This window comes from Condylostylus longicornis, unplaced genomic scaffold (genome assembly GCF_029603195.1).
Source record: "Condylostylus longicornis isolate FDR11 unplaced genomic scaffold, ASM2960319v2 ptg000014l, whole genome shotgun sequence".
Lineage (NCBI taxonomy): Eukaryota > Metazoa > Arthropoda > Insecta > Diptera > Dolichopodidae > Condylostylus > Condylostylus longicornis.
In genome coordinates, this window is record NW_026577983.1 from 2216110 (window position 1) to 2244098 (window position 27989).

The window sequence follows — 27989 nt, forward strand, 5'->3', positions numbered from 1 at the left end:
GAAATTAAATAGGTAAATGTTAAAAACTGTGTTATATAATTAAAGTAATGAGAAAATATTTTCGTGGTTACAAACGCTGATACGATTTCATCCGGTTCACTATATACTAATTCAATTAAAATTCTTATTTTAATTACCTTTTGTTAAAACTGTTCCACCGCAATGAAATTTTCCATCATAAACTAGCCGAGCCATCCATGGGTATTGATTAACACCAGTTGGTCTACCACCTATAATTCTTATTTCTTCATTTGAATGACCACATTCTATATGATATATAAATGAAATGTTTGTAATTAAATTAAAATATTTTATTTTCACTAAATTTTTTGATCAAAAATAAATTTTGAATTTCTTTATATTTCCTTACCACAATCACATGTTCTAACGTGACTATTTATATCGTAATCGACATCTTGATCTGCATCATCATAATCCAAAATGCTATTTAAATCGCTTCCAATACGAAATAGAGCATCAAATAGAAATCTTGCAGTTCGATTTGGTGGAAAATTTTTCATTTCTTTCAGAATATTTTCACTTTCACTATATACATCATTCTCCGAGCTCCAGCATAGCACAATGTTATTCGTTAAGTTTAGAATAATTAAAATTACAACAAAATTTCTAAATTTTCTTAACAAATTCTTTATATAGTAAAACATGTTTTATAATTTATCACAATTTATTAGTTTTCTCGAAATAAATTATTTTAATAAATATTTAAGTTAAATAATAATTATTTTAATAATTTTAAAAAATATTTAAGTTTAGTAATATTCGTTTTTTTTTTGTTAAATTAGAAGCTTGGTAATTTTTTGAAATAATTTAACTAAAATTAATATTGAATCGCTTTAGTTTTTTTTGGGTTACACTTTTACTACCGAATCATAAATTGAAATTTCTTTTTCAGTTTCTTCCATAAAATGCAGACTCTTGGAATTTTTATTATAATTTCTAAAATACATCCATAAGCCAACATAATCTAGTTTTGAACACAACACGATAATTTAAAATAAAGAAAGAATATAGTTGATTAAAGCAGTTTTGAAGAAGTCATATTAATTTTAAAAGTAAATCCCAAATAAATTATTGATAAATTTTAAAAATATACGATGTCGCCTTCTCCAAAATTGATTGGTGATTTTTTTCACATCTGAAAATAAAGCAAATATTTAAGTAATTATTGATAAGTGCGGTAAAAATTTTGGTAACTGGATCAGATAATGGATATGTCAATTTGTTCCGACAACCGAAATTATAAATTTCTTGTATATTACTGTTATCTATTTATACAAAATATTCTGGTAAATATCCAAGGGTACTATATGCCCAACAAACTTCAAAGGTTATACGGTAAAAATATATAGATATGTCTATTTGGTATATAATTTAAATGGAAAATGTTGATATTATAAAAATATGTTATAAAAAAAAATATAAAAAAATTCAAGTAAGTTAATAAATATGAAGAACGTTAGGAATGGCTATAATTCTGTCAGCGCTCCGTAAGAAAAAGTGGTTCGAAAAAAGTTTTCTACCATTATAGTTAGTACTAATGTCTTTATATCTAACAAGTCCCAATACTCAATTTTTTTTACGAAATGTTACGAATTTTTGGCCTCGTTGTTGGTTTTTTCTTTAAATGCCACTGATCGTGTCATATTTTTTATTATTTTTTTCTTTTTTTTTACGTAAAAAAGAGATTAATATTTTAAAAAATCTCAGGATATTATACACATTTTTTAATAAGCTTCCCATTTAAATTCTATTGCACGAAAAAGAAAGAAAGGTAGGAGGAAAGAAAAAATGAAAAAAAATTTCAAATTCATATTTCAGTATGGTTTCAAATGTTAATGAGGAAGGATGTATGATTTTTTATGCACATTTTGTATTTCCCAATAAGGTAAGTTGAGTAGTGTCGGCTAACAAAAATGTTATTAAAAGTAATATAGGTTGACACATTTCAACAATTTGAATTATCTCATTTCGATTATTCATACGTTACTTATAAAATTGTTTCAAATAATTTCAGTTAGTTTTTAAATTATTAAAAATAAATATGTATGTACCTACTTCCAATAATTTTTTTTTTAAATAATTATTTTAAAAATATTTCAAACATGTTATATTGAGTGCTTCAAAAATTTTGCTGTGCTCTTTTTTCATATTTTATTAGCAGGTAAACAAGAGCAATCTATTTATAAAATGTCCCTGCATGTGTATGTATGACCTATCTTAATTCTAAACGGAAAGAATTTTAAAATACCTGAACAAAAATTTTAAAATACCTGTTATTTTACAGTCGGAATTTTCGAGTCATTTGGTAAAATACCATTTATTTCAAAAATAGAAAAATATTCAAATCCGGTCATAAAAATATATGATTGTTTTTTCCAAACATTTTAAATATTTTTTTTTCTTAGGTAATTGATATAAATGATAGTAAGTTTTTAATATTTTTTCAAATAAAAATAGAGGTAAAATTTTGAAGTTTATATAAAATTTGTATTTAACAAATAATATTTGATTGTATTTTGGATATTATTTTCTAATTCCCTCTTCAAATTTTTTCTTTACTATGTGTTTATATCAATATTTAAGAATTATCTTTCATTAATTATATTTTCAACTTGACACCACAGGTACTTCCCATATCTTGCGTTAACTTACCCTATGAGAAAAAAAAGCTGTTCACTTAAAAATAATGAAATGCTTTCAGTAACAAATAAAACGTTGAAGGCGAAGGTTGTGTTTGTTGTTTTTCCGCTTTTTTTTAAATTTTAAAATAATTATCAATGAAAATATTAATATATTTTTTTGATTTTTCAAATATATGTTCTAAATTTTACCTGCTTTATAATAAGTGTGAATTTATTTTAATATTTCTTCTCAAAAAATAGCCACTTCGATTTAAAAAAGGCCATATAAAATAAGGTGTGCTTTCAAGTTTCTCTCTGAGCATTGGGACTTGTTAGATATAAAGACATTATTAGTACCCTTAATAAAGTCTAAAAAAGCTCTATAATTCTTGTTCTGAAATCCAGGACTTTTTTTGAAATTTAAGCTTTTAATGCCAAAATAATATGGCTAACTTAATTACGTTAATATGGCCAAATTCGCCAATTTTTTTCTGCAACAATTAGTTATTTCTTATAGGTAAATGGTGTTTCACTGTATAGCAGTACGTATACTGATATATTACTTAATTTATAAAGGAGAGTAACCGCTGGAAAGCAAAAAGTGTTTTCGTACTAACGGGTATGAAAATGAAAATCGAATCTTGCATGCGCAAGAATTTGCGGCAAAATGTTAAATGTTAAAAGATAATAATTATAATAAATTACAAAAACAAATTTTAAGTTTCTTGATTTCGGCTTGACGAACAGAGAATAAGAAGGAATACAGTCCATTAAATATCATAATTATAAATGTTATTGTTAAAAAAGAAATTATTTTTATTAATGTATATTTTTTGCAGCATTTTAAATAAACAAAAACACGCAAAACATTCACTAATTTCGCATTTATCAAAAGTAACTATAATATGTGTATGTATATATGTATTATACATATACATATTATATTGTCATTACGTTAACTTAATGATTTAGAAATTATCCAAAATTATGAAAAAAAAAAACAAATCTCTTTTGTTCAACAAAGATCACTTTCACAAAAAAATTACTGCCTGTAAATTATCGCGTTTTCAAAAATTGATTTTAAATTTTGGTGTTTTTGATCCGATTTGTCTTTTATTCTGTTTTCATTTTTGGGTATGTTTTCTTTTCAACGTTATACAGGGTATTGAATTTTCAAAATCGACATTACGTAAAATCAATTCAAATTAAATTTAAGTTTCGGTTTTTTATAATTTGTACGTATGTTTTACATTATTAACGTTAAATTTTACGATATGAAATCGTTTACCGTTTTCCGACTATTTTATTTTAATATAAAAATAAACCAAGTGTTTAGGGTGTAGCGTCAAATTCTCTCTCGGAATTGTTTCAACATACAAATTTTGGTACTAATGTACTATTGTCACAGAATTTCCATACAACTAGGTTACATAATTATAAAGGGCAGATAATTGTTATTACCGATATTCTATCAAAATAATTGTTATTACCGATAGTCTTCGGAAGCTTTTCAGTAAAATTAAAATCATTTTCGTACATGAATAAAAATTCTTTAAAAATACGCATACATACAACTGCAATTTCCATATTTTATAAAACTAATGAAATTACACACTCATACTCGTATGTCAAAATTGTTAAACATATAAGTTTTGAAATTTGCACAAATTTTATATACAAACATACATTATTATGTTACATAAAAAATGTAAAGGTACTAACGCATAATTTTTGTTTAATTTTTTGAAAGCGGACACGACATTCCAGTTTAGAACTGTATATACATAATACGTATATAAGTGCGTTATTTTATATTAAACAATTTTAAATACAAGTATAATTTATATAACTTAATTTTGGTTTTACAACTCCAAAATAGCCATTCAATTTTCACTTATTCATTTTTGTTTTACTTAATATTTTATTGATATTAACTAAGTACTTAAAATTTTATTACTGCACCCAATGAACTATGCACAAGTATATAAGTTTTAAGTTAAAATCTCGTAATTTTTCCATATATATATGTGTTTGTATGTACTGTATTATAATTTTTACAAAATTTTGTAAGTGGTCATAATTTAAATCTTCTTATTGGATTTCTTTCAACAATATTTACAAAATTTCATATGCCAATTCATTAAAATAATAAAATTTTTTTTTTAGTTATCGGATCGATCAAATTTTTTTTCCATAAAGTTACGATATTAATTAAAAATTTATATTTTAAAATTTTTCTCTTTCCCAATCAATCTTTTTTATTGTCAAACTACACATATCACTTGAATTATAAAACACTCGAAGAATTTATATAAGTTCTGTCTATCAAATTTAAAATTTAATTAAAATTTAAATTACAAACAGGTTCAATATTATTTTGTATTCGGCATACTAAATTTTTCTATTTGGCATATCAAAAATTACAATTTTTATTTTATTTATATTTTTTGTTTTTGTTTTTTATTAAATTTTGATTTTTAACTCAAACTATTTAATATTATACTGTCATTATATCCATATATACATACATTTATTTTTATATTTTTTAATTTCTCTTTCACTCTATATATTTTATTATTATGTGTGAGTATGTAAGTATATCAAAAAGCACAATAGGTTTGATGATGGTAACGCACTCTATTGACATAATTTTCACTTTCTTCTTCTTTTATATTGTTGTAATTTTGCTCTTTCTTTTTTATATTTTCAATATAACTAATTTATAAGCAAAAATAATAAAAACTTATAATTTTTTTATATATTTACTTTTGATATTATTCATTTTAAATTAATTTATTATAATTATAAAATTGAAAATTCATTTAAGAGAAAATTAAAATTCTTTTTATAATTTATGTATGTATGTATGTACATAAGTTTGTATATAATAATGATAACCATATTATCCTGTAACTATACATACAATTGCAATTTATTACAGATGAAATTTCTCAGACCTTGACCGTCGTAATGCTTCTGATCTAAGACTCTCATTTCAAATTGCAATAATTTAGGTACACATATGCTATAAATAACAAAAAAAAATCCTGTTTTCTTTTACAAAGTTCAAAATTATTTTTATATATACATTGTATATACACACAATTACACTACACCTTAAAATTATAAAAAAAAAAAAAAAAACAAAAAAAATTTCAGCTGATTATTTAAATTGACATTAACGGCCAGCTAGCTATTATAAAAGATCACCGTTACCAATGTGTGCTTATATTGATGGAATGTGGATAACTAAAACTTTAAAGTTGGAAGAAAAACTTTAAGCGGAAAATAAAATAAAACGAAAATATGGTGATATTAAAATTTTGTATACACTTGATATTATATACTTAAGTATATATGAAGCATATGTAATATTAACTTAATCATATATATATACATAAATGTGAACAAATACATATGTACATATGTGTGTAATTTCGTAACCAGGTTTTCGTAGAGAGACTGAAAGTTTTTTTTCTCAAATTTTTTCTTTAATGATTTTGGAAAAAAAAAATAATTTAAACTGGTATTTTTTAGTGATAATAAAGGTATGATTTTTAAAGATTTTTTGTTTTCATTGGATTTTGCTGGGCTATCCACATAAAAGAAAAATTTTTTAAATTTTTTAGTTGCCCTAAATTTTTTTGCTTAAACTTTTTTAAATTAGAAATTATTTGTTAGTGTTTACCTATAATTTACACGGGGTAGTAAATTAAAGAACAAGTTCGATTCAATTGATATAGAAACAAAATCGATTAATTGATGAATTCGTGGCCTTTTGGCGCTCGATTTTATCAATTATAGTGATTAAATTCTGTTACTTAAAACTCATTTTTGTGGGTCCTCAAATACAAACCGCTTAACTCGACATAAGACAAAAATGAGTTATATATGCCATTAAATTAGCGATATCGCGTTTTATATTCTCAAAAAATTTTGCTATTCTACAATTATTATAACCGAAGTTATTTCTAAATTATACATCGCATAAGTCGAAATGGTATCTAGTTATGTGTACATGAAATTCGAAAATTTAGATAATTTCAAAATTTTTCTTTAGAATTCAATTTAAAGTTTCCGATGCATTTATCCGAAAATGGTCGTAACAGAGCTAGGTCATTTGTACTTGTTGCCACAGATTTATTTATTAGAAAATAAAATTAAGGGACTCAAAAATTTATGGTGATTCAGTAATCATTGCCTTAACACACACTATCATTTAGGCAAATCAATAATACACCATCAAAACAGCAAATCAATTTTTATCACAACTAGATGTGAAAATCTTGTATTATAAATTAATAAATTTAATTAACATTAAAAGTTTCATCAACAAATTTATCAACTATATTTTTAAAGTTGATTAGCCTGAAAATACAAGACTAAGGTTTTTAATTTGAATCACCCTTTTATGCTATGTATAATATGAAGTTTTTTTTGTTTATATTTTAAAGAAGATATATTAGACGTTTTACACGTTAAGATGTTTATTTAAGTGTCACATATTTGCACAATGTAATAGGTATGTCATGTCTTTAACCTAATCAATCGTTGCATTATACTTAAATATGATAATGAATGTTTTACATTGTTTTGTTTCATTTATTTCCGCGAGTTAAGTACCAAAAGAATGGTTAAGAAATTTATAATAAAATTAAAAATATAATTGAAGAGAAGTTTCTGAATGGACATGATGGAATTTTGTTTAACAAATTAGTTGTAAATTATCTTTTAAAAGATGAAAATGAATTTAGGAACAATAAATTTTATAGCTTAATTTTTTTTGTACTCGTATAAACAAAAGCTTTTAATTTATTTTTACGACACATTTGAATTTGTAAGATACAACGTATTCGTATAATACGCACAGCGTATTAGCTACTCTTTAAGAATCAAAGCATTTGTTAAAAATTTTTTTATGTATACATAATTTCTTTTTTACAGATATAAAGAAAACATATATAAGATATGATTTTGCATGCACGGGGGCTTTCAACTCTAAGGAGCATACATATAATTATAAAAATATAACCTTGCTAATTCGATTCGGGTCGTATTTGAGGTTTATGATTATATTTTATAAGTTGACGCTTTATTGCTTATGCTTTAACCATACTTCGTCTCAAAAAATATTGGAGTTTATATTTAATCCGACATCTATTATCAAAAATTTGTTTTAATTTGTAATTTTATATGGGTATAAAATTTGTTGCTTTTCTAAAATTTTGCAAATTATGTTCCAAAAGAAGTTTATATTATTTAATTTTAAGTCCGCAATTTACATTTGTATTTGAATTGACTAAAAGTTGATCAATTTGACATTAAAAAAAAAAACAACTAAAAAAGAACAGAAAAAAAATGTTTGTCTTCGCGTTGTCCAAATCGAGAATTGCAGTACGTTGCGTAGGCGCGTAGCTCATTTAGATCTTTTAACTTAAAATGTACGGGTATATGAGAACCTTTTTGATACAATCACTACACATCACGGTTTCACTTGGGTAGATGCCTTAAATGAGTGATTCGTTTCTGTTTTTAACGTCAAATCGATCCAACAATACTTTAAATTATGAAAATTTAACGAATTCTGAAAATACGAAACACTTAAAATAAACACTTTAAGTTTTTCGAAAATTTGATGGAGAAGTCCATAAGCTCATATTGATGGGTTTAAAAATTTAAGCAAAAATAATTATTTCTGGAGATATATCTGAGGCAAAACTTTATTTTATTCAAATATTTTTAAACTTTTGTTTAATATAATAAAAAATACTTAAATATTTCCATGTAAGAACGAATAATTTTGTTCATACGTAATAACGTGAAAAATACAAAGTTATTTTTGGTTCATTGAACCCCTAAATTTGCAGAAAATGTTATGAGATTCACTTTCTTCTGTAGACTTTATTTGGTCTAGTTTTATAGGTCAATAAAAATTTATTTTTATTGCAGAATAAAAAACGTATTTCGCTTAATTTTTACAAAAAACAACTAAACTAATAAATTTCTCAAATGAACGCATACAATAATAATTACCTTAATAATTAAGAAAAATTGAAAGTGTTCAAAATTCAAAGAAAAGCAGTTTTCAATCTAAATAATATTAATTTCAGATTTTTGTTTTAAAATAAAATTTAATGATTTCAAAATATAGCAATTTTTCTTTCTTTTGTAAATATTTGATTGTCCAAAATTTAACTTTCACACCACAATATAAGTGCCTATTAATTTAAAAATAAGCTCTGGCAAATAATTTATTTCCAATAAATTATTTTAATTCCTAATTTGTATCATTAACTTGAGCTTTCAAATACTCCAAAATAATTTAACAAAGCGCAAAATATATGTACATATATATTCAGGTACATGTTAATACCTATACCTATTCTCTTTGAAATACTCAACATTTTCAGTCAACGAATATAATTATAACTGCTCTCTCCTAAACATATGCAATTTTTTCATACAATTTCTTAATTGAGCTTTAAATGAATTTATGTACTTTTATATTTTATGATAAGATTAAAGTGCACACATTATGAAAGAGCATAAAATTCGACAAAGAATGGTTTAATATCACATATATTCTACAGCAATAAAGTATATAATAAAAGGATATTGCTAAAAAGATTTATTAAAGATTTTCTTCTACTTATTGGAAAATATGGGTTATTTCAAAATCAAGAGCATGTTTCTCTGCTTCATCATTATAAAAGACGGGCTACATGTAAAATAATAGTTAACAAAGTAAAAATGTTCAAGTTAAGGACAGGTTAATTACCAATAACTAAAAATCAGTTTTAATTAAAAATAAATTTATTTATTTAAACTTATTTAGGTGCACTCATTTCTTTAACTTATACAAGTCTAAAGGACTAATTGCAAAAAAGTTAATTTATACATTATTAAAATCCATATAATTTTATCAACATATTTTTAAAACAATAATTTAAATTTTTTTTCTTAAAAATTAACCTAAAATATAAATTCTCATTTCAATATTATCTAAAATAAACTAATTTTATAATGTGACTAGATTTATAATTTATAATTTGGCATTGTGCTGAGGCAAAATTTTGTTTTTAAGGCAGTTTCGTTTTCAAAAGTTATATTAATACCGGCTCCTGACGTTTTTAATAATAATTATAACTGAAAAAACTATCGAAAAAACCAGTACGTGCTGATTGTTTTGGTTGACATAAACATTCATCGGAAATTTTGTCATTAATCCAATCCATATAATTTGAAACACGTGTATAAATTCCAGGCAAATTAGGCCTTGCACATCCACGTCCCCATGATACAACACCAATAATTTCAGCACTTCCACTTGGACCTTCTGCTATTGCTGAACCACCACTATCACCCTTTCAAAAACAAAAAAAAAAAACAAAATTAAAACTATTTTAAGTAAATTTTTAAAAATTTTATACTTGGCATGCATCTCTTCCACCATCATGATATCCAGCACACATCATATTCTCTGTTATTCTTTTTGCTCCGTAACCAGCCTCTTTACATTGTTCTTGTGACCAAATTGGAACTATAACTGAATTAAGTACTTTTGATGTTTTGTCTTTTTCACCAGTACGTCCCCAACCAGAAACTGATGTTAATACTCCAGCATAATCAGTATCAGCTTAATAATAAAATAAAAATTTTATTTTGTAGAATTTAAATATAATTTTATTATTAACTTACTTGCACTTGGTAAGCATATCGGTTGAACTTTTGGACCAAATTCCAATGGTTTTTCAAGTTCAATTAAAGCAATATCATTATTAAATGATACAACATCAAATTTTTCATGATCATAAACATTTTTAATTTTAGTGACTTCAGTATAATCTTTACGTATCTCATGACCTCCAATATATACCCGTATTTCTTTATGATTGAAACCATAAACACAATGTGCAGCCGTAATCAAAAAATTACGTGATAATACCGTAGCACCACAGTATAATTTACCTTGGCGCCACAAACCAGCTAACCATGGTTGATCATGAGGTGTAGCTTCTTTTCCGCCTACAATACGATTCGATCGTCCTCGAACTCCACAAACTATATAAATATATAAAAAATAAAATATAATAAGACAAAATTGTTTAAAAAAATTCGTTTTTTTAAATAAATAAATACGTATATGAATGGTTTTCAATTACTTTTACAACGCTATATGTAAAAATTATCAATGCAATAAATTTTTCTACAACATCAATACAGTTTACAATGTAAAGAAGGAGTCAATTTTGTTGTAACGAATATTGTAAGTATCATTATGCAATTTTTCTTTTCAATATACAATATTAATTGTACTATTCCATTATTATTTTTTTTCCCACTAACACAATAACTTTATTTCAAATAAGAAGCATTGAAAGATTATGCACCAAAGTCAAGTGCAAGGTCGACTAAATTAAATATACCATGCATATATGTATGTATATAAACCGCTAGCAAATTGTATATATTTAAATGTATATATAGCTTTATCATCTGTGATTATAAACTAATACTATGAAATAGCTTAATTTTGCTATGAAATGTTTTTTTTTATCATCGTATTCATTTTTGTTTTGTTTAATTTTATATATTTTAAGTAGGAGACTACTGACATTGCGACAGATATAAGCGGCTTTTTAATTTTAAAATGCACGCACAAGTTCATGGATGGTTACATAATTTTACTAGGCAATTCTTTCTTTTATTTTTCGTTTTTTCTTTTTGTTTCTCTGCGTTATATATCTGCGTATAGATAAAAAGCGTCGTCACTACCACGTTATTATTGTGGTTAAATAGAGGAAAAGAAAACAAAAGCAATATGTGGGTACATATGTATATTGAACAAAATAAAAATGTATGCGATAATGTCGCAAAATTTTTTAAAAATTTTTTAATTATTGAGTTCTATTTTTTATGAAAAAGGTAAATCGCAATAGACTGACTATTGACTATGAAAGTTCATTTTCATGGTTATTAAAACAAAAATTTTATTACGAGATGATTAAGAAATGTTATAGGTGTGTGTTTAACACTATATAGTATAATAAAGTGTTAACTAAGTGTATTGAACTTTCATTTATTTTGTACACCTTTTTTTCCTCAATAAAAGAAATCCTATTAAGATGGAAAGTATTTGCGTTACTCATTAAATTTTGTTATAAAAATTCATTTTGAATGCATGTATATTTCGAAAATATTTTTAAAATTCAATTTCGTTGGATCTAATCTTAAAAACAAATGTTGTAAAATGCATTTCATACTTAATATTCTCATATTTCTTAATAATTAGTGCACTTAAAGTTATCGCAATTACATGGAGTATGTATTTATTGTCTTAATTTCTTTATATGATATTGTATTAGAACATATGTTGCTCTAAATGAGTTTACAATTGTTTTAAACACATTTATTTGTTTAACTAATAAGAAAATCTTGTATTGTTAGTTCATTAAATACATTCTCAACACTAGCTTTTATTATGGATTCTAACAGTTAATTGAAAACAGTTTAAAATATACTCTCTGCAAGAGAAATCTCTGTACTGAATCAGATTATTAATAAGAAGTTTTTTCACAATTTTATCACAAATTAAAATTTCTGGAATTTATAGGAATATTAAAAAGGTAAAAATTTATATGCGATTGAGTGTGTATTAAAATATTAAAGTAAAATATACGTGTTTCAAGTGAAATAAATATGAGTCATATTATTTCGGAATTAAATTAATTTCCCTTTTTAAATTTAATTTGAAGATTTTTTTTTTTTTAATTTGAGACAAATGCAAATTACAATTATTGTATTTTAATTGTACCAATTGTACACAATATCGTAAAAACTCGGTTATTATTCTATCAATACCGTTATAATCTAAATGCACATATTTTTAAAAGAAAAAAAATCATTATAATTTTTCGTATCAAAGTGAGCCATCGTTATAAAATGAAAAACAAAAAAAAAAATGGATTCGTTTTTATATGTCAACCAGATTTTTAATAAAAAAAAAAAATAAATTCACTTATATTAAATGTACAAACTCTCCAGAAAAGGAGAAATGTGGTGTAAGCATGTATATGTATGGATATGTATGTATGTATAAATGTGAATAAAATGTGAATAAATCTTGCGTAATATTATCGGTTTGTATTTTACTCTTTTAATAATAAAACTTTTTAACATTTTTTATTTTATTTTTATTTTTTTTTTTTACATAAAATTTTGTAGATATTTATCTCAAATAAATGTATGTATGTATAACATTTATGTACACATTCATACATACATATGTACATTGTTTTTGCAATTATATTTTAATTTTTATTTTTTACCATCCGATTTGTAATTCGAAAATTGTTTTCTTATACACACCTCTTAAGAAAGGCGAAATAAATAATAATGTATAAGAAGAAAAGTTAATTATCTTTAACGATCGTCTCGCAATTTTTTGTTACCCTTGCGACAATTTTAAAATAAATGACATTTTGTATTTAAAAAATTAAAATAAACAATATTTGAATTAGAGTCGCTTCATTTTAAGCGAAAACAAAATTATTTTGAATTTTTTTTTTTCATCTCAATAATTTTTAACTATATTACTTTGTACCGTACTTCTAAAAACAAAAGGTGTACGAATATCATGAAAAATTTCTTAATACAAGTACATGCATTTACTTTCTTAATATTTCATGTTAAATTTTATTAATTTCCATAACTTTAAAATATTTACATACATGCATATTTATTTTAAATTATCTATTTATTTATTAAATTAGTTATTTAGAAATTATTTTTTTACTGTTATATTAGTTTCCTTTAAAATTTCTTTTGGAATATCCATAAACAATAATATTATTGTGTTTATATTTTCAAGGCTTTTAGAATATTAACTTTTGTTTTACAATAGCCCATAGCAAATAAGATTAGTTACTGTATATACTGTTATGTGTGCAATATGTCCACAAATAAATTCCATAAAACTATAGGTATATATGCTCATATGTATATATATATATATATAATTGAAATATCAATGATGAAAAGCAAAAAAATTTCTTCTTTACAAAAATTTACTTTTTGAATTGAATTATTTTTGAAATATGTGCATAAAATATCCGAAAATCATAATATACAAAGTATATACTCGTAAAATACTAGGTATACATATTTACTTGACCTTACTGCAATTGTTAAAATATAAAAATAATTTATTAAAATTTTCAATAATTTTTGTTGCGAATTTTAATGGATCAATTTTTTTCTTTTGTTTTTAATGCATACATAATAAAAATAAAAACGTTAATTTTGTCATAAATTCACTGCAACCTTTATAACTGATCGTTATTGTATGAAAAGAAAAAAAAAACAAAATAAAATTTTTTTTTTTTAAACAATTCTTCTACTTTTGCAGAATAGCTAAATGGATATATCAATGAAATGACCCTGCTAAAAGAAGACTTTAATAGTATAATAAAAATTAACTCAAAGTAAAACCACAAAAAAAAAAAAAAAGAAAACACCCGCAAAATAAAATTGAGAAATTTTAAAGTCGTTCAACAGGTGTCACTGTATTGAACACAGAGTAGAGTAGCATTTCGATAAGAATACAATGACAAGATTTTGTATAGTGCATTATTAAACACCCCCTTAGGGAAGGTACACAATTGTATATAAAAATATTTTTATTCCTTCAATTTTATGAAATTAAACATCAGGTTTATTATACAACACACAAAACAAAAAGGGAAATTAAATTTATTTAATTACTGTACTTATCATGAAATTTTAAAATATTTACATATACATACTTGTATATATGCATATTATAACAATTTGTTCTGCTAAATATAATTTGTATGAAGATGTAGTTAAGTAATATTAATTATAAGTACATACTTTCTTTTCAAATATATGTAGATACATGTATGTACATATGTACATGCAAAGGTGTAATTCATAATATCGTCGCTCTTATTTAATCGTATATACGCAGATTAAATAAAAAATTAAAATATCTGATCTAATTAATTTTATATTGCATTAATAAAATAGAAATAAATATATGTACATATGTAGTATAAGACATTTTTCATATCTTATCTTCATTTATCGTCAAATATAAATTTGTAATTTATATTAGTTTTGTTCTAAATTCATTAATTTATTATTTATACTATATTATATAATGACTATTAAATATTTAAATTTTCACCATAACTGAGTGAGTGTTTTGCATAATAATGCAATGAGTCACACAATAATTAATTTTTTAATTGTGTCACATAAACAATTAATTTTTTTTTTAAATAAATTCCCATATGTTTTTGTACATATTATGTTTTATAGAATATCTAGGTATCTAAGTCAATTTATTAATAATTATTAACAAATATATAATATATTTATCTAAGTACATATGAAAATATTTGGAAAAGAAATAGGCTTCAAATATATTTTAAAAAATTATAATTTGGTCTGAGGGAAAATTATATTTTCTTAATAACATTATTTAAAATCTAAAATAAAATTTCTTTAATTACACTTTTTTAATATCGCCACTAATTTTTGGAATTCACGATTTTTAAATTAAATATAAGAAATTTACATTTTAATATAACTAAGTATACATACCACAATTACAAGAATTATCCAATCTAGATGATGGCGTTGCAAAATTAATTACTAATAAATTTAAAATAATAATTGTAAAAAAATTAAATTTTCCACTCATTTTTTTAAAAATTTCACTCAAAAATTTCTTTTTACGAATCTTATGTTTTTGAGTTTAAATTTTATACGGACTCTTTTAAAATTTTTGAATTTATGAGTGTAATTTAAACACGTGTTCTCAAAACAAGTAATTTATTTAAATTAAAATTGAAAACCAAAAAAAAAAAATTAATTTTAAAATTTTATTATAATTTTTTAATTCTTATATAACAAGAAAAGAACGAATTAAAAAAATTTTTCTTTATTTATTAATGTTGTATATTAATATTGTATGTATTTGCGAAATTTGGTTCAGATCTGTTTTCTGTTGAAAGTTAAGAACTCGATTGACTTTTATACCTAATAGTTATTAGGTTTTAAAACAAAAAATTCAAACGGCAATCACAATTTTTATTTTTTATTTATTTTTTTTTTTTCTTAACTGATAGGTTAACAATTATTATAACTGAAAGTACTTGTACGTTGACAGTAGAAAAGGAAAATTATCTTTGAATGAAAAAAAAAGCTTCAAAAAATTTATCTAAATTCGAAAATTAAAACAAAAAAAGAAAAATAAAATAAAAAATAAATCATACATACACACACATTCATCAATTGCTCGCACCTACAACTTTTTTGCTTTTTGTTTTTTGTTTTTTGTTATTATAATTTTCGTTATTATTTATTGCAACTTAATGGGTAGGGGATGTCCTTGGCTATGTTAAAAAGCGATTTTCTTTTATTTTATGATATTTTTAAATACTTCTCACTGTTATCACTTTGACAGTTCAACTTGTAAATATTATAATTTATGTATGTATGTAATTAATTTTTGTATGTGTGGTTTTGTTTATGGAATTAATAACAAGCCAAGATACCAGATTCTAAGTTTATTTTCAAGTTTGTAGTAACTATAAATTTCAAACTTATGATTTGTCAAATTCATTGAAATTTATTCGAAACGTAGACATTTGATAGAATGGTTTTGAAAGATAAATTAAGGAAACTTTATTACAAAATAATATTGGAAAATATGTACGCATAAAATTCTTATTCTGCACAAAAGATATTCGATTTTTATATTTTACTTTGAAATTCTAAATAGTAAATTTCGATATTCAACAATATTATTAGGAAAAAATTGCATTTAATTTTCTGACCTTTTAAGAAACTTTTTACTAGCATTGTGTGACAATCGAGCGCAATGCTCGCCGCATGGGATCTTTGGATAGCAAGCCACCGTCTTCTCCCGCAGGCATTCTTACACAAACAAAACTTTGCATAGTTGTCTTACTTGCTTTCTCTAAGGTAAAATTTCTGTCAACTCTAGTTCAAGATCAGACTCAAGAATTTAGGTTTGAGGAAAACTATTAAGCTTCGTCCACCGAATATAACAGGTACACCGCCCGCTATCTTGTATTTTCTGCTGTAAATGATCCGCTCTGGGGTTTCGTTGGCAACCTACAACCAGTGGCCTATTCCGAGAGAAAATTTAAAGTCCTCTGAGCCAAGATATTTAAGTTATGAAAGTGTTTTCCAGAGACAGTCAACAACAAGTTATCAACATAAGTCCTTCTCTCCTAGACGTAACAAAAGTTTATGAAAAATGAAATTTTAAAAAAGAGCCAAGAGTGAACCCACTGAAGAAAATATCTTACTGCAGAACGCTCGATAAACGAACCCCTCAAAAAAAAAATCATTATAAATATATATATCTATTTTTTTTATAAAAAGAACATTTTACAAGATTTATAACTATTATATTTATATATACGCAAGTATATGCCCAAATTCATAGAATCATTTTTTAAGTAAAATTTCCTATTACCTGATTTTTACTACATTATAAATTGTACCGAATCTAAAATTGTTTAACATGGTAACATTAATAATACTATGAGAAATAAAAAGAAAACGTAAAAATAAGATCGCGTGCTTGGTTAAATTTTTATTTTCGCGCTCTTTTATCTGAGTATATTCTGTGTAAAGTAAACACATAACTTACGAAATTGTTATTTTTTTGTTCGTAAAATGAATTATCAAAGCATATACCCACGTACAAACATAATAAAATACACATTTGAATAAAGCATTTTATACATGTACTCGTATAAAGTCAAATAATTTAAGATATACATTGAATAGATGTTAGAATTGAAAAAGTATTCTAATGTTATGACACATATCTTAAGCGTTTAAAAATATCGTAAGATACATTTCTTATCATTAGATTCTATGTTTGTAATTGTAAGTACGTATGTATAAAGGTCCTTGCTTAAAATTTTACAAAAAAATTTACAAGCCGGAAATAATGTTCAATTTAAAAAGGGTTGTTTGTAATATCTATAATTTTTTATAATTTTTAATTTTTTTTTTTATTTTTGTTGTCATTATTAATACTACATATTTAATTTCGTTTGCGTAAGCATTAGAATAATAAAAACATATACCTATATTCAAGCTATGCATAAACGTTTGAGATATTCAAAAGGAATTTTCATTAAAAGTCTTCCTGGGCTTCAAAATTAATAATTATATAAAAGAACATAAGAACATAAGAAAATAATTATGAGAAGTTGTTATTTTTAAACATATTGCTCAAATCAGGCCGGTCTTGCAGCTTATAAATTATTTTAGTTTCTTTGGTTCTTTTCAGGATTTTTAGACTGATTTTAAATTTTTTGACTGATTGACTCAATATTGCCAGCCACATAAAAATAAATAGTTTATTTAGAAAATTTTAGACTTTTGATCTATTTTCGTAAATTTTCAAGAGTGACAACCCTAGTTATAAATAATGACAATGGTCGATTCTCTCGAAACGTAATGCATTTACGATAAATGCACATATTCGGATACGCATAGATTGTGTACAAAACACGTGTATATGAAAATGTCATAGTCCTGATATTCCTAAAAAATCTATGAGTTCATTGCTTTAAGACCTTGAATTCAAATATTAAATTTTAAGAAAATTGGTTGATAATTTATCTTTATATGGGTAAATATGTAAATTTGGTCCATAGTAAAAGTCCAGTTGCTGACTCTTGATTTTTTCTAAAATCTATGTGGTTTCTTGCATTGTCAAGCGAAATTGTATATGCGGACTAACAGACAGACCAACCGACAGGCAGGCAGACAGACAAACATCTCCCTAAAAATAGTTTATTTACCCTTTCCTAGCATGAAGAAATTTGGTGCCATCACTCAACCACCCTTGTTGCATGCAATGCGGTGAATAAAAATGTAGGAACTATGAAATTAAGAATTCAGGTTACCAGTTTATTAAAGAAGAGTTGTCATTTAAACATAGTGTCTTTTAATGTTATAAAACACATGCGTTTCTTATACAAGTATTTCAGTTAACATGATTTTAAAAATTCTTAAAAAAAATAATATTGAACTTGCAATTACAATTTAAATCAAGAAAATGCCAAAATATTGTCATTTATTATGCTTAGCGTATAATATTAATAATTTAATTTATTCGTAACCCTTACCCACTTCCAATTTTGTTATAAGTATGACCTTGTAAAATTCATAAAAAAAAATTATTTTTTTTTTTATTTGAGGGGCAAATAATTCATTTTTATTATTTACGATGTGCATATACTAACTTTTTAAATAAGATAAAATAAATATATTGTTAACAAATTTTAAGTGCAACATTAAAATATTTTTTTTTTTAATTATTGAAATGCAGTTTTATGACCCAGTTTTCATTACAAATAACATAACAAAAACAAAAAAGCATAACTAAAAGATAAAACTTTAGAAAAGCATGTACATATGTATATAGCCTTTGTGTTCATACATACATACATGTTTTCATACATACATGCATTGACACATAAAATTTCAATAGCTTACTCATGTAAAAAAATAATGACAGAAGGAAACTCGATAAAATTTGTTGACATTTCAAGTGCAATAATTAAATTTATAATATTTACCTTTATACTCATGTATTATAATGTACATATAAACATAAGTAAATATCAGACGAATTAATTCTCAAAGGGATTGAATTCATATAAACATTGTAGAAAAATTTCCTATACATTTTGGTTGACATTTAAACTATCTACAATTATTATACATAAGTTAAAGTTAAAATGATATTATACATATAGACTGTAGAGGGTTTTAAGATTTAAGTCACGGCTTTGATTCTTCCTGTATTTAAAGTTGTAATATTTATTTTAAAATGGTTATGTATAGATTTCCTAAATTTAGGACAAGGTTAGAACAAAAAAAAAATTAAATAATAGTATCTAGGTATTTTGTAACATTTACTTTAATTTTTCCAGTTAGACAAATTTTATTTGAAAAAAGTATAATTATGTATACAAGTATGTACAAATACATATAGATGTATGTATATGCATCTATATACAAGCGTGTCGTATAAAATTATATTCATATGACATTGTGAATATAAATTTTTCCGATAAGAACATTTTTTTTTGTTGTTCAGAAAAATTATGAATTAAAATATAAAATTTTATTTTAAGGGTTATATTAGAAACATGTGATATTTAATGCTGGTTTTATAATTGCGAGTAATTTTAATTAATTTCTAAAGCATGTTCATTGATACAGATGTGAAAAATACTCTCATACATATTCGTTTCCGGAATTTATACAATTGTTAAAATTTTATTACCATTTAATGATCATGCATCCATATTTGATCAAAATTATTTTTGTTATTTTTATTTTAAGCTCTTTGTAAAATGTCGACTGTATAGAATATTTACCTCTATATTATTTATTTTTAGTTATAAATATTAAATTAAATAAACAATAATGAGTAATAAAATTTGAAAAAATTAAAAAAATAAAGAAAAAAATTTAAATTTTTCATTTTTACTTCTGTTCAAATATGGGGAGTGTTATTTAAATCTATACTGAAATTTAAAAGTCAAGGATTTGCAAATATTTGGGGAAAAACAAACACATACTTTATTTATATATTTGATATCAAATAAACTATTAACCGCTATTAAAGCATAGAAGAAAAATAATAACATATTTGAAATGAGTATATGTATGCGGGAATTTGTAACTGTAAAGTTTAATTCAATTACTAATATAAATATATAGCAGGTTAATGACATTATCTAAGGTTGAAAATTATAGAAAAAAAAAATTTTTCGGAAATATAAATTTTAACAAAATTTGGTATCAGAGTAAATGTTTGTATAAAACTGTGACACAGACTAATAATGGAAATGTTAAAACAAAATGTATCTAATCTATAAATGAGCTTATTTACAGTGTACTTTTACAATAAAAATTCTACAAATCATCTGGGATTTCAACAAACATAAAATTTCTAGAAGGAAACTAACAATCTAAACAATTAAGATAATTTCTAGAAATCATTTAAAAAATTTTTGGAAATCATATTGTGTCCCCTAAAATTAATAATTACATTAAGCACATAACAAAAAAAAATTTATTCATGTGTAAATTATTAGGCCTGCACCTAAATGAGTGCGTATATTATAAGTCAAAAAATTTTTAAATAGGAACATGTTTTTATATTACAGAACCCGAAATATGCAATACGGGCGATATCGAAATTTTAGGACATGCATTAATTTTAAGAATTTTCGCAGAAACAATTTTACATATGGTTCAAACATGAATTTCTCTGAATGTCATATTTATACTTGCGTATAACAGATAACAAATGATACGCACGTACCTATTTAAGGACACTATACATATACATTCTATATACATACGCTGCACGTACGCATTTATTTATAGGTGTGCCCTTTAAACTTAATAAAATATACATTTAAAAAAATATATCTTTTTAGGGATCAAAGTAGAAATGGAAATCTTGTACATGTTGCTGATTTGTGTCATATTGCAAATTTGTAATTCGGTTAGTCAAATTCAATTTTTTTTTTTTCACTTTTAATTTTACTCTTTAAAAATATATTAAATAAATTTATAAATTTTACTTTAACAAATTATTTAAATTAAGAATATTCTTCCTGAGAAGTTGGTAACTAAACCAAGTCAAAGACCTTGGTTATTGCAATTGTTAAAGAAAATTAAAGACAATAAACCAAAAACTGAATGTCCGCAATGTGGTAAGTCAAAAATTGTATACTTACGCCTAATTGCTAATCAAATAATTGTTATAATTCTATTTATAATTCACTTTTTATACATTTGTTCAGTTTGTGGAATTCCAAATGTCAACAGTAGAATTGTAGGTGGAATAGAAACAAAAGAAAATGAGTATCCATGGATAGCTATGTTGTTATACGGTGGTGAATTTATTTGTGGTGGAAGTTTAATAAATGGTCAGTAATTTTATATTGTAAACTGCTCTGTGATTTAAAAAGATGATAGGAATTAGAAAAAATACATTTTATTTTATTACTTAGACCGGTATATTCTTACTGCTGCTCATTGTGTTCACAAATTTTCAAAATATGGTATTTCTGTTCGGTTATTAACACACAATCGCAATAATCCAGGCGAACATGCAATTGATATAAATGTAAGCTATAAACTTTAATTTACAAACATATTTTTTAAATAATTGTAAAATATATCAACTTTATTTAAATGAAGGCTGAAGAAATTTTTGCTCATGCAAGTTACTATTCCAATAACGATACATACATTAATGATATAGCCTTGATAAAATTGGAGTCGAAAGTAGATTTTAACAATAAGAAACTAAAACCGATTTGTTTACCTTGCGGCACTTTAAATTTGGTTAATGAAAAGGTAAAAACAAAAAATTTTCCATATTTACAAAAAAAATTTGTCTTTTTTTGTAAATAAACAACACTTTTTGCATATATGTGAAATTTGTTTGGGTGTAAATTCTAGGGTTTAGTCATTGGTTGGGGAAGAACAAGTGAAGATGGTGAAGTTGCTGAAAATCTTTTACAAGTCTCATTACCAATTCTTTCTAATACGGAATGTGAATCAAAAATAGTTCCCGTTGTATCAGATATGCTTTGCGCCGGTGAAGAAGCTGGAGGAAAAGATGCTTGCCAGGTTTTATTAAAAAACTCATTTTATAAGCGTACATAACATTCAAAGTATAATTTCGAAAATTATTTATTTTAAAGGGTGATAGTGGAGGTCCGTTACATATAAAAAGAAAAAATAAATATTATCAAGCAGGTAAGAAAAAAATTACTTTTTCAAAAATAAAAATGTGCATGTAAAAATACAAATTTTTAAATTTAAGGAGTTGTATCTTATGGAGACGGTTGTGCAAGACCAAATCTTCCAGGAATATATAGTAAAGTTACCAGCTATTACCGTTGGATACGAGATCATACAAAAGATGCATGTTATTGTAAATAACTATTAGAAAAAATTTCCAAAACAATTTATAATGTTTTATAGTTACGAGATCAGTTGAAAATAAATTTTTTTTACTTTAAAACACTTAAGCGTTTTTAACAAAAACACAGCGTGTATACCTAAAAAACTATACAATAATAATGTTCTTTTTCGATTAGTTTTCTTTGAAAATTTCCAAACACCATGTAAAAACAAATTTTAAATACTTTTCAAAAAATTAGAAAATATTAAATTTGCCTGATTTATCAATTAACACTCTATGATTTGCAAAAAAAGTAAAAGAATCGTACAAACTGTATTGAAGGTACAAACAATATGAAATAAAAGTGGAACATTAGCTCTTAAAACTGTTACCAGTATTGTACTTATATACGTATATATATATATGTGTGTGTTGTTTTCATTTTACTTTGCTAAAATAAAAAAGAAAAACAATTTTTTTTTTAATCTGGTCTTCAAAAACTGAATATATTGTAACGAAAACACCAAAAAACAAAAAAAGACAAATCTGGTTTAAGCATACCTTAAGGCATTTTTACTACAAAAAACAGTAAAATTAAAAATTCTCTTTAACCGTTTTGTCAAGTTGATGCACCTTGATCTTGATAGTTCATTTTAATTTTTTGTTCGTCTTTTTTGTTGTTTATTTCTTTTATTTTATATTTATATTTATTTCGAGAAAGCTTTTAATTTTTATTTTTGCAATCCAGTAATAAACAACAATCTTACCACTCATCATCAAGAATTGATGAATAACTAATCTGCCTAAACTAGTCGATGAAATTTTGTTTTAATTTTTTTTCTATTTATACCATGATATAAATAAGTTTAAATAAGTTTTTCGTTGTCGTAAGAAAGAAAAACCTGAATACAGTGAAATAACGGTAAAACGATTCTTTGAAACTCCTTGTTTATTTTTAGAGAAATAAAAATAGTGACATTAATTTTCTTTTTTAAATTTAAGCAAAATCATCTAATTCTTTTCTTTCATTTCTTTGGCATGATTTATAGTTTTGCAGTAGATATTAATTTTATCCAGAACATAAGCGTAAATTCTTATTGAAGTAGCTGTTTAATATTCGAAGTAAATTTACTATATATTCCATTAAAATAAAAAAAAATTTACTTGCAAAATTTCGAATGAAAATATTTCGAATGAAATTTCGAAAATTAATTATTTCCAAAAGCAAATCAATCCCAAACGTTACAAAATATGTAAGTCTTATCAATTTTTTAATAAATCCTTTTGCAAAAATGAATGTCGTTTCAAAAATTCTTAAACATTTTAGACTGGTGTTCCTCACTATTCGAGATTAAATTTAATCCTCATATAAAATACGTTCACCACAACTTTAGAAACACTTATATTACAGAAAACAAAATTTTCAGAAGCAAATCACACCTATGAAAGACTTTTTGCTATTTTTACTACAAAGCGGTAATTACAAATAATTGAATTCCATAATACAAATAAGTTAAAAAAAATTAAAAATAAAATTCTCAAAATTCACTTATTATTTTCATAAATAATTACACAATTAAATTTATTGAAACTACTAACTAAAAAATTAATATTATTTCGATGACGTTAGTATATAAATTTATATACTCGTACATTATATAAAATACTTCACACATATTTCTCACACTTGACATTATTTTGTAATTCAATGTCTGGCACCACTGCCAATTTTTAACAATATATGGACACATACTTACATTGGTTTAAAACAAAACAAAATTTACAATAGCTAAGAAATAAATTAAAAAATTTTAAATTCACCACAGCATAAGACCGAATTAAACTGTATAGAGTAACTGCATAATCTTTTATATTAAATATGTGACGAAAATTTTTAAGCGTGTAATTTTGCGCAAACTTCTTTGAAAGAAAGTTAAATAAAAGCAATAAAATGGAAAAAATTGAAAAAGAAATTTTTTTTTTATACAAATAAATTTTATAGTCAGTCGAAAGATCCCACTTTACGTATACAGAATTCACTCTTACTCTTATACTGCGTATCACGGTTTTAATTTTTATTAATCTGTTTTTCAGTTTAAAACGAATGCGTCGGTGTATAAAGTTTTTTTTTTTCTTGTGAACTTTTGGATTAAGTTTTCTTTTGAAAGATTTTAATCAGAAAGTTTTCATATACAAATTTTGTTTTTTTTTTTTTTAAATATTAATAAATTTTTAATTCGAACATATAATAACCACATACAAGAGTTGATAGATCTGTAGCAAATAAAAATAGAATAAAAACAGTGATAAAAATTTGTGAAAAAAAATTAATTTTAATTTTATTATATTAATGTGTTAGTATTCCTAAAATAAAATAAAAAAAACCAAATACAGTGAAAAATTTCATTGACGCTTCTTTTAAAAAAAAAAGAAAGAAATTTAAAGTGGACAATGAAATTATCAAATTCTTTCAAATTTTATTTATTTGGATTTGTCATACTTCAATTTGCTACAGCTGACAAAAGCGATGAAAAAGTGTTAACGGTAGAAGTGAGTAAAATTTTTTACTTTGATTTAAATAAAACTTTATAAGATATTTGACATATGAATTACATTTGACATATTGCTTGATACACGAAATTTAGACCAATATATGATAAAAGTGCTATTAGAAAAATAATGTGATAAAATCAATTCAATAATATAACAATATAATTAAATAACAAACATTTAATATTAAAATTAATTTCGAAATTTTATTACAAAAGAGTTGTATGCATAAAATTTATTTATTTTTGTATAAATTTAAAAGGTTTTTAAAAAATATTTCTTGTTTTCTGTCATTTGTATGTATTTCCCTTAAAAAATTTGTGATAGTAAAATTATCATACAAAAATTAACTGAAAATTAGACATTTAATGTCTGTATCTGCAGAAAATAATTGAAATTAGTTTTCCTATTTCAGTATGTATGGGTCAGAATCATTAAAGCATATTATGTAACATTTATATTTAAACATTTTGACATTTGACTTAAATATTTTGATTCATTGCGTTATCTAATTTTGACATAAAACTACAAAAAAAAAATTTAATTGAAATTCAAATTATGTGAAAATAAATTGACAAATTGTTTAGAATATAAAATGAGGAATTAGTTCGTTATAATGACCCAGATCATAATTTTCCAACCTCAGTCCCACATTTATTAAAAGCATTTTACATACATGCATCTGTTAGGTACTTTAATAAAAAAATTTTTTGTGTTCAATTAATTTTTATTTTAAAAATTTCTACCTATTTAACAAACAAATTTTTTTGTATACTTTGATTTATCTATCTTGCCTTTTAAAAATTTTGCATTAATCAACAATGTCAACAAGCGCACTGAAATCAACTGAAATACAACATACGTATCGAAAAAATTTTGGATACACGATTTGACAGATATTTCAGTGTTAACAACGTTGCAGACACAACATCAAATAAATTCTGAATACAAGACATATCGTAAAATTTTTTATTGATATTTCAGAAGATGATACAATGTGTTTGTTAGGTTGTGTATGCAATTCCCAAAATACCATATATAAACTTAAAATACATACATACATTTTTAAAAAAATTAAAACAAAAGAACAAAACAAAAGTAAGCTGTCTTATTAAACAATGGAATACTAATGTACATTACACACATACATACATACATATGTGTACCTATACCATCTTTAGGTTATTTTTAATAAAAGTTCTAATAAAGTTTATTTTAATAGATTTACATAGCTCTATTCATTTGTTTTGTTTGATTTATATGATAAAGTTAAAATTTTCCCAAACTTTATAACTGCAATTTGAACATACTTATGTTATAATTATATAAATATTATATCTTAATATCACAAACAGACTACAACGTTTCCTGATAATAATTTGGATATTCAAACAACGACAGTAGCGGAGAATGAACAAATTATACTTTTAAATGAAACTGATGCAACTGTTAAACAAAATCCTTTCTTGGATTGGATTGTTGCTCTATTACCAGGATTAAGGCCACCGCCTCCAGTAGCAACACCACAACCAGTTGCTGTCAACAAAACTTGTGGACCTTGTGGTATGTTGTAGTTATTGTTATAATTATAAATATATTTTAATTCAAATAAACTTTATTATAGAATGCGGTCATACAAATAAAAGAACACGTATTGTTGGTGGTAAAGAAACTCTTGAGAATCAATATCCTTGGATGGCAATGATGCTATACCATGGCAAATTTTATTGTGGTGCAACATTAATAACTGATCGTAACTTGTTAACAGCAGCACATTGTGTCAATGGATTCAATAAAGATTATATAGTTGTTCGAATGTTAGAACATAATAAAGCTATGACTAGTGCCCAAAGATTGGATAGAAAAGTATTTTATTGAAATGGCAAAAATTGCATATGTTTAGGCTAAAACAATTTATTGTTTTCAAAAAAATTTACATTTTATAGCTATTTTTTTCTTTTTCTTTGAACAATCATTTTATTTTCTTTTTTTTAATTTTAAGGTACGAAGAGTTTTGCAACACTCTTTATATACATCATCAACGTACAATAATGATATTGCAATACTTTACATAGATCATCCTGTACAAATGAACAAAGTTTTAAGACCAGCATGTTTACCTACACCTGGAAAATCATTTACCGGCGAGACCGTAAAAATTTTTAATCAATTTCACGTATTCTTATATAAAGTGTTTTGTTTTCCTTAACTTTAAGGGTATTGTAACTGGTTGGGGAGCAACTATGGAAAATGGAGTAATATCAGATGTTCTACAAGAGGTATCAGTTCCTATAATGTCAAACACTGAATGTCGTCGAACTAAATACGGTGCTTTACGTATTACTGACAATATGTTGTGCGCGGGATTCAAAGAAGGTCTTAAGGATTCTTGTCAGGTAAAATGAATATAAAACAATTTTATGATTGAACAAAAACCAATGAGTTTTTATTTATAGGGCGATAGTGGTGGCCCTTTACATGTTATAAGTGATGGATCTCATCAAATTGCAGGTTAATAAAAATAATTTATTTTAATAAATTAATAAAATAGTTTCAAAATTATATAAATAGTTTTGTATATCATTCTTAAAATGATTCTTATGTTGAAATTATATTTTATTTAAGGTATTGTTTCATGGGGAGAAGGTTGCGCTCAACCAAATCAGCCTGGAGTTTATACTAGAGTAAATAGATATGGAACTTGGATTCGAAGTAATACTCAAGATGCGTGTTACTGTTAAAACTTTTAAGATACTAGAATTATTATTGCAATAGTTATT

The 27989-nt window shown here is 24.2% G+C and overlaps 2 protein-coding genes across 2 annotated transcripts in view; one reads left to right on the forward strand and one right to left on the reverse strand.

The window, feature by feature from the left end:
- LOC129605766 (transmembrane protease serine 9-like) overlaps nucleotides 1-16606 on the reverse strand; it is a 46387-nt gene extending 29781 nt beyond the window's left edge. Inside the window, exons 1-8 of the mRNA XM_055515694.1 lie at nucleotides 16527-16606; nucleotides 15270-15355; nucleotides 10341-10703; nucleotides 10073-10278; nucleotides 9790-10006; nucleotides 874-985; nucleotides 371-567; nucleotides 138-266 (exon numbers count right to left, since the gene is read on the reverse strand). Coding sequence (XP_055371669.1) covers nucleotides 138-266; nucleotides 371-567; nucleotides 874-985; nucleotides 9790-10006; nucleotides 10073-10278; nucleotides 10341-10703; nucleotides 15270-15355; nucleotides 16527-16606 — 1390 coding nt within the window. The remainder of the gene's footprint in view (nucleotides 1-137; nucleotides 267-370; nucleotides 568-873; nucleotides 986-9789; nucleotides 10007-10072; nucleotides 10279-10340; nucleotides 10704-15269; nucleotides 15356-16526) is intronic.
- Nucleotides 16607-21353: 4747 nt separating this feature from the next.
- Nucleotides 21354-27950, forward strand: LOC129605768 (transmembrane protease serine 9-like). Its single transcript, XM_055515695.1, has 14 exons — nucleotides 21354-21457; nucleotides 21548-21673; nucleotides 21758-21873; nucleotides 21948-22106; nucleotides 22212-22410; nucleotides 22579-22689; nucleotides 23535-23581; nucleotides 25120-25209; nucleotides 26565-26772; nucleotides 26834-27075; nucleotides 27212-27361; nucleotides 27426-27605; nucleotides 27666-27720; nucleotides 27835-27950. Exons 2-14 carry the CDS (start codon nucleotides 21625-21627, stop codon nucleotides 27948-27950), a joined length of 1722 nt encoding a protein of 573 aa, XP_055371670.1. The 5' UTR covers nucleotides 21354-21457; nucleotides 21548-21624.
- The last annotated feature ends 39 nt before the right edge of the window (nucleotides 27951-27989 follow it).

What these genes read in the sequence shown, in the direction of transcription:
- LOC129605768 (XM_055515695.1), top strand. Translation starts at nt 21,625, where the DNA reads ATGTTGTTATACGGTGGTGAATTTATTTGTGGTGGAAGTTTAATAAAT. An exon ending in CTGAATACAGTGAAATAACG is followed by an intron (nt 23,582 to 25,119) that starts GTAAAACGATTC and finishes ACAATGAAATTA; the next exon opens with TCAAATTCTTTCAAATTTTA. An exon ending in CAAAACTTGTGGACCTTGTG is followed by an intron (nt 26,773 to 26,833) that starts GTATGTTGTAGT and finishes ACTTTATTATAG; the next exon opens with AATGCGGTCATACAAATAAA.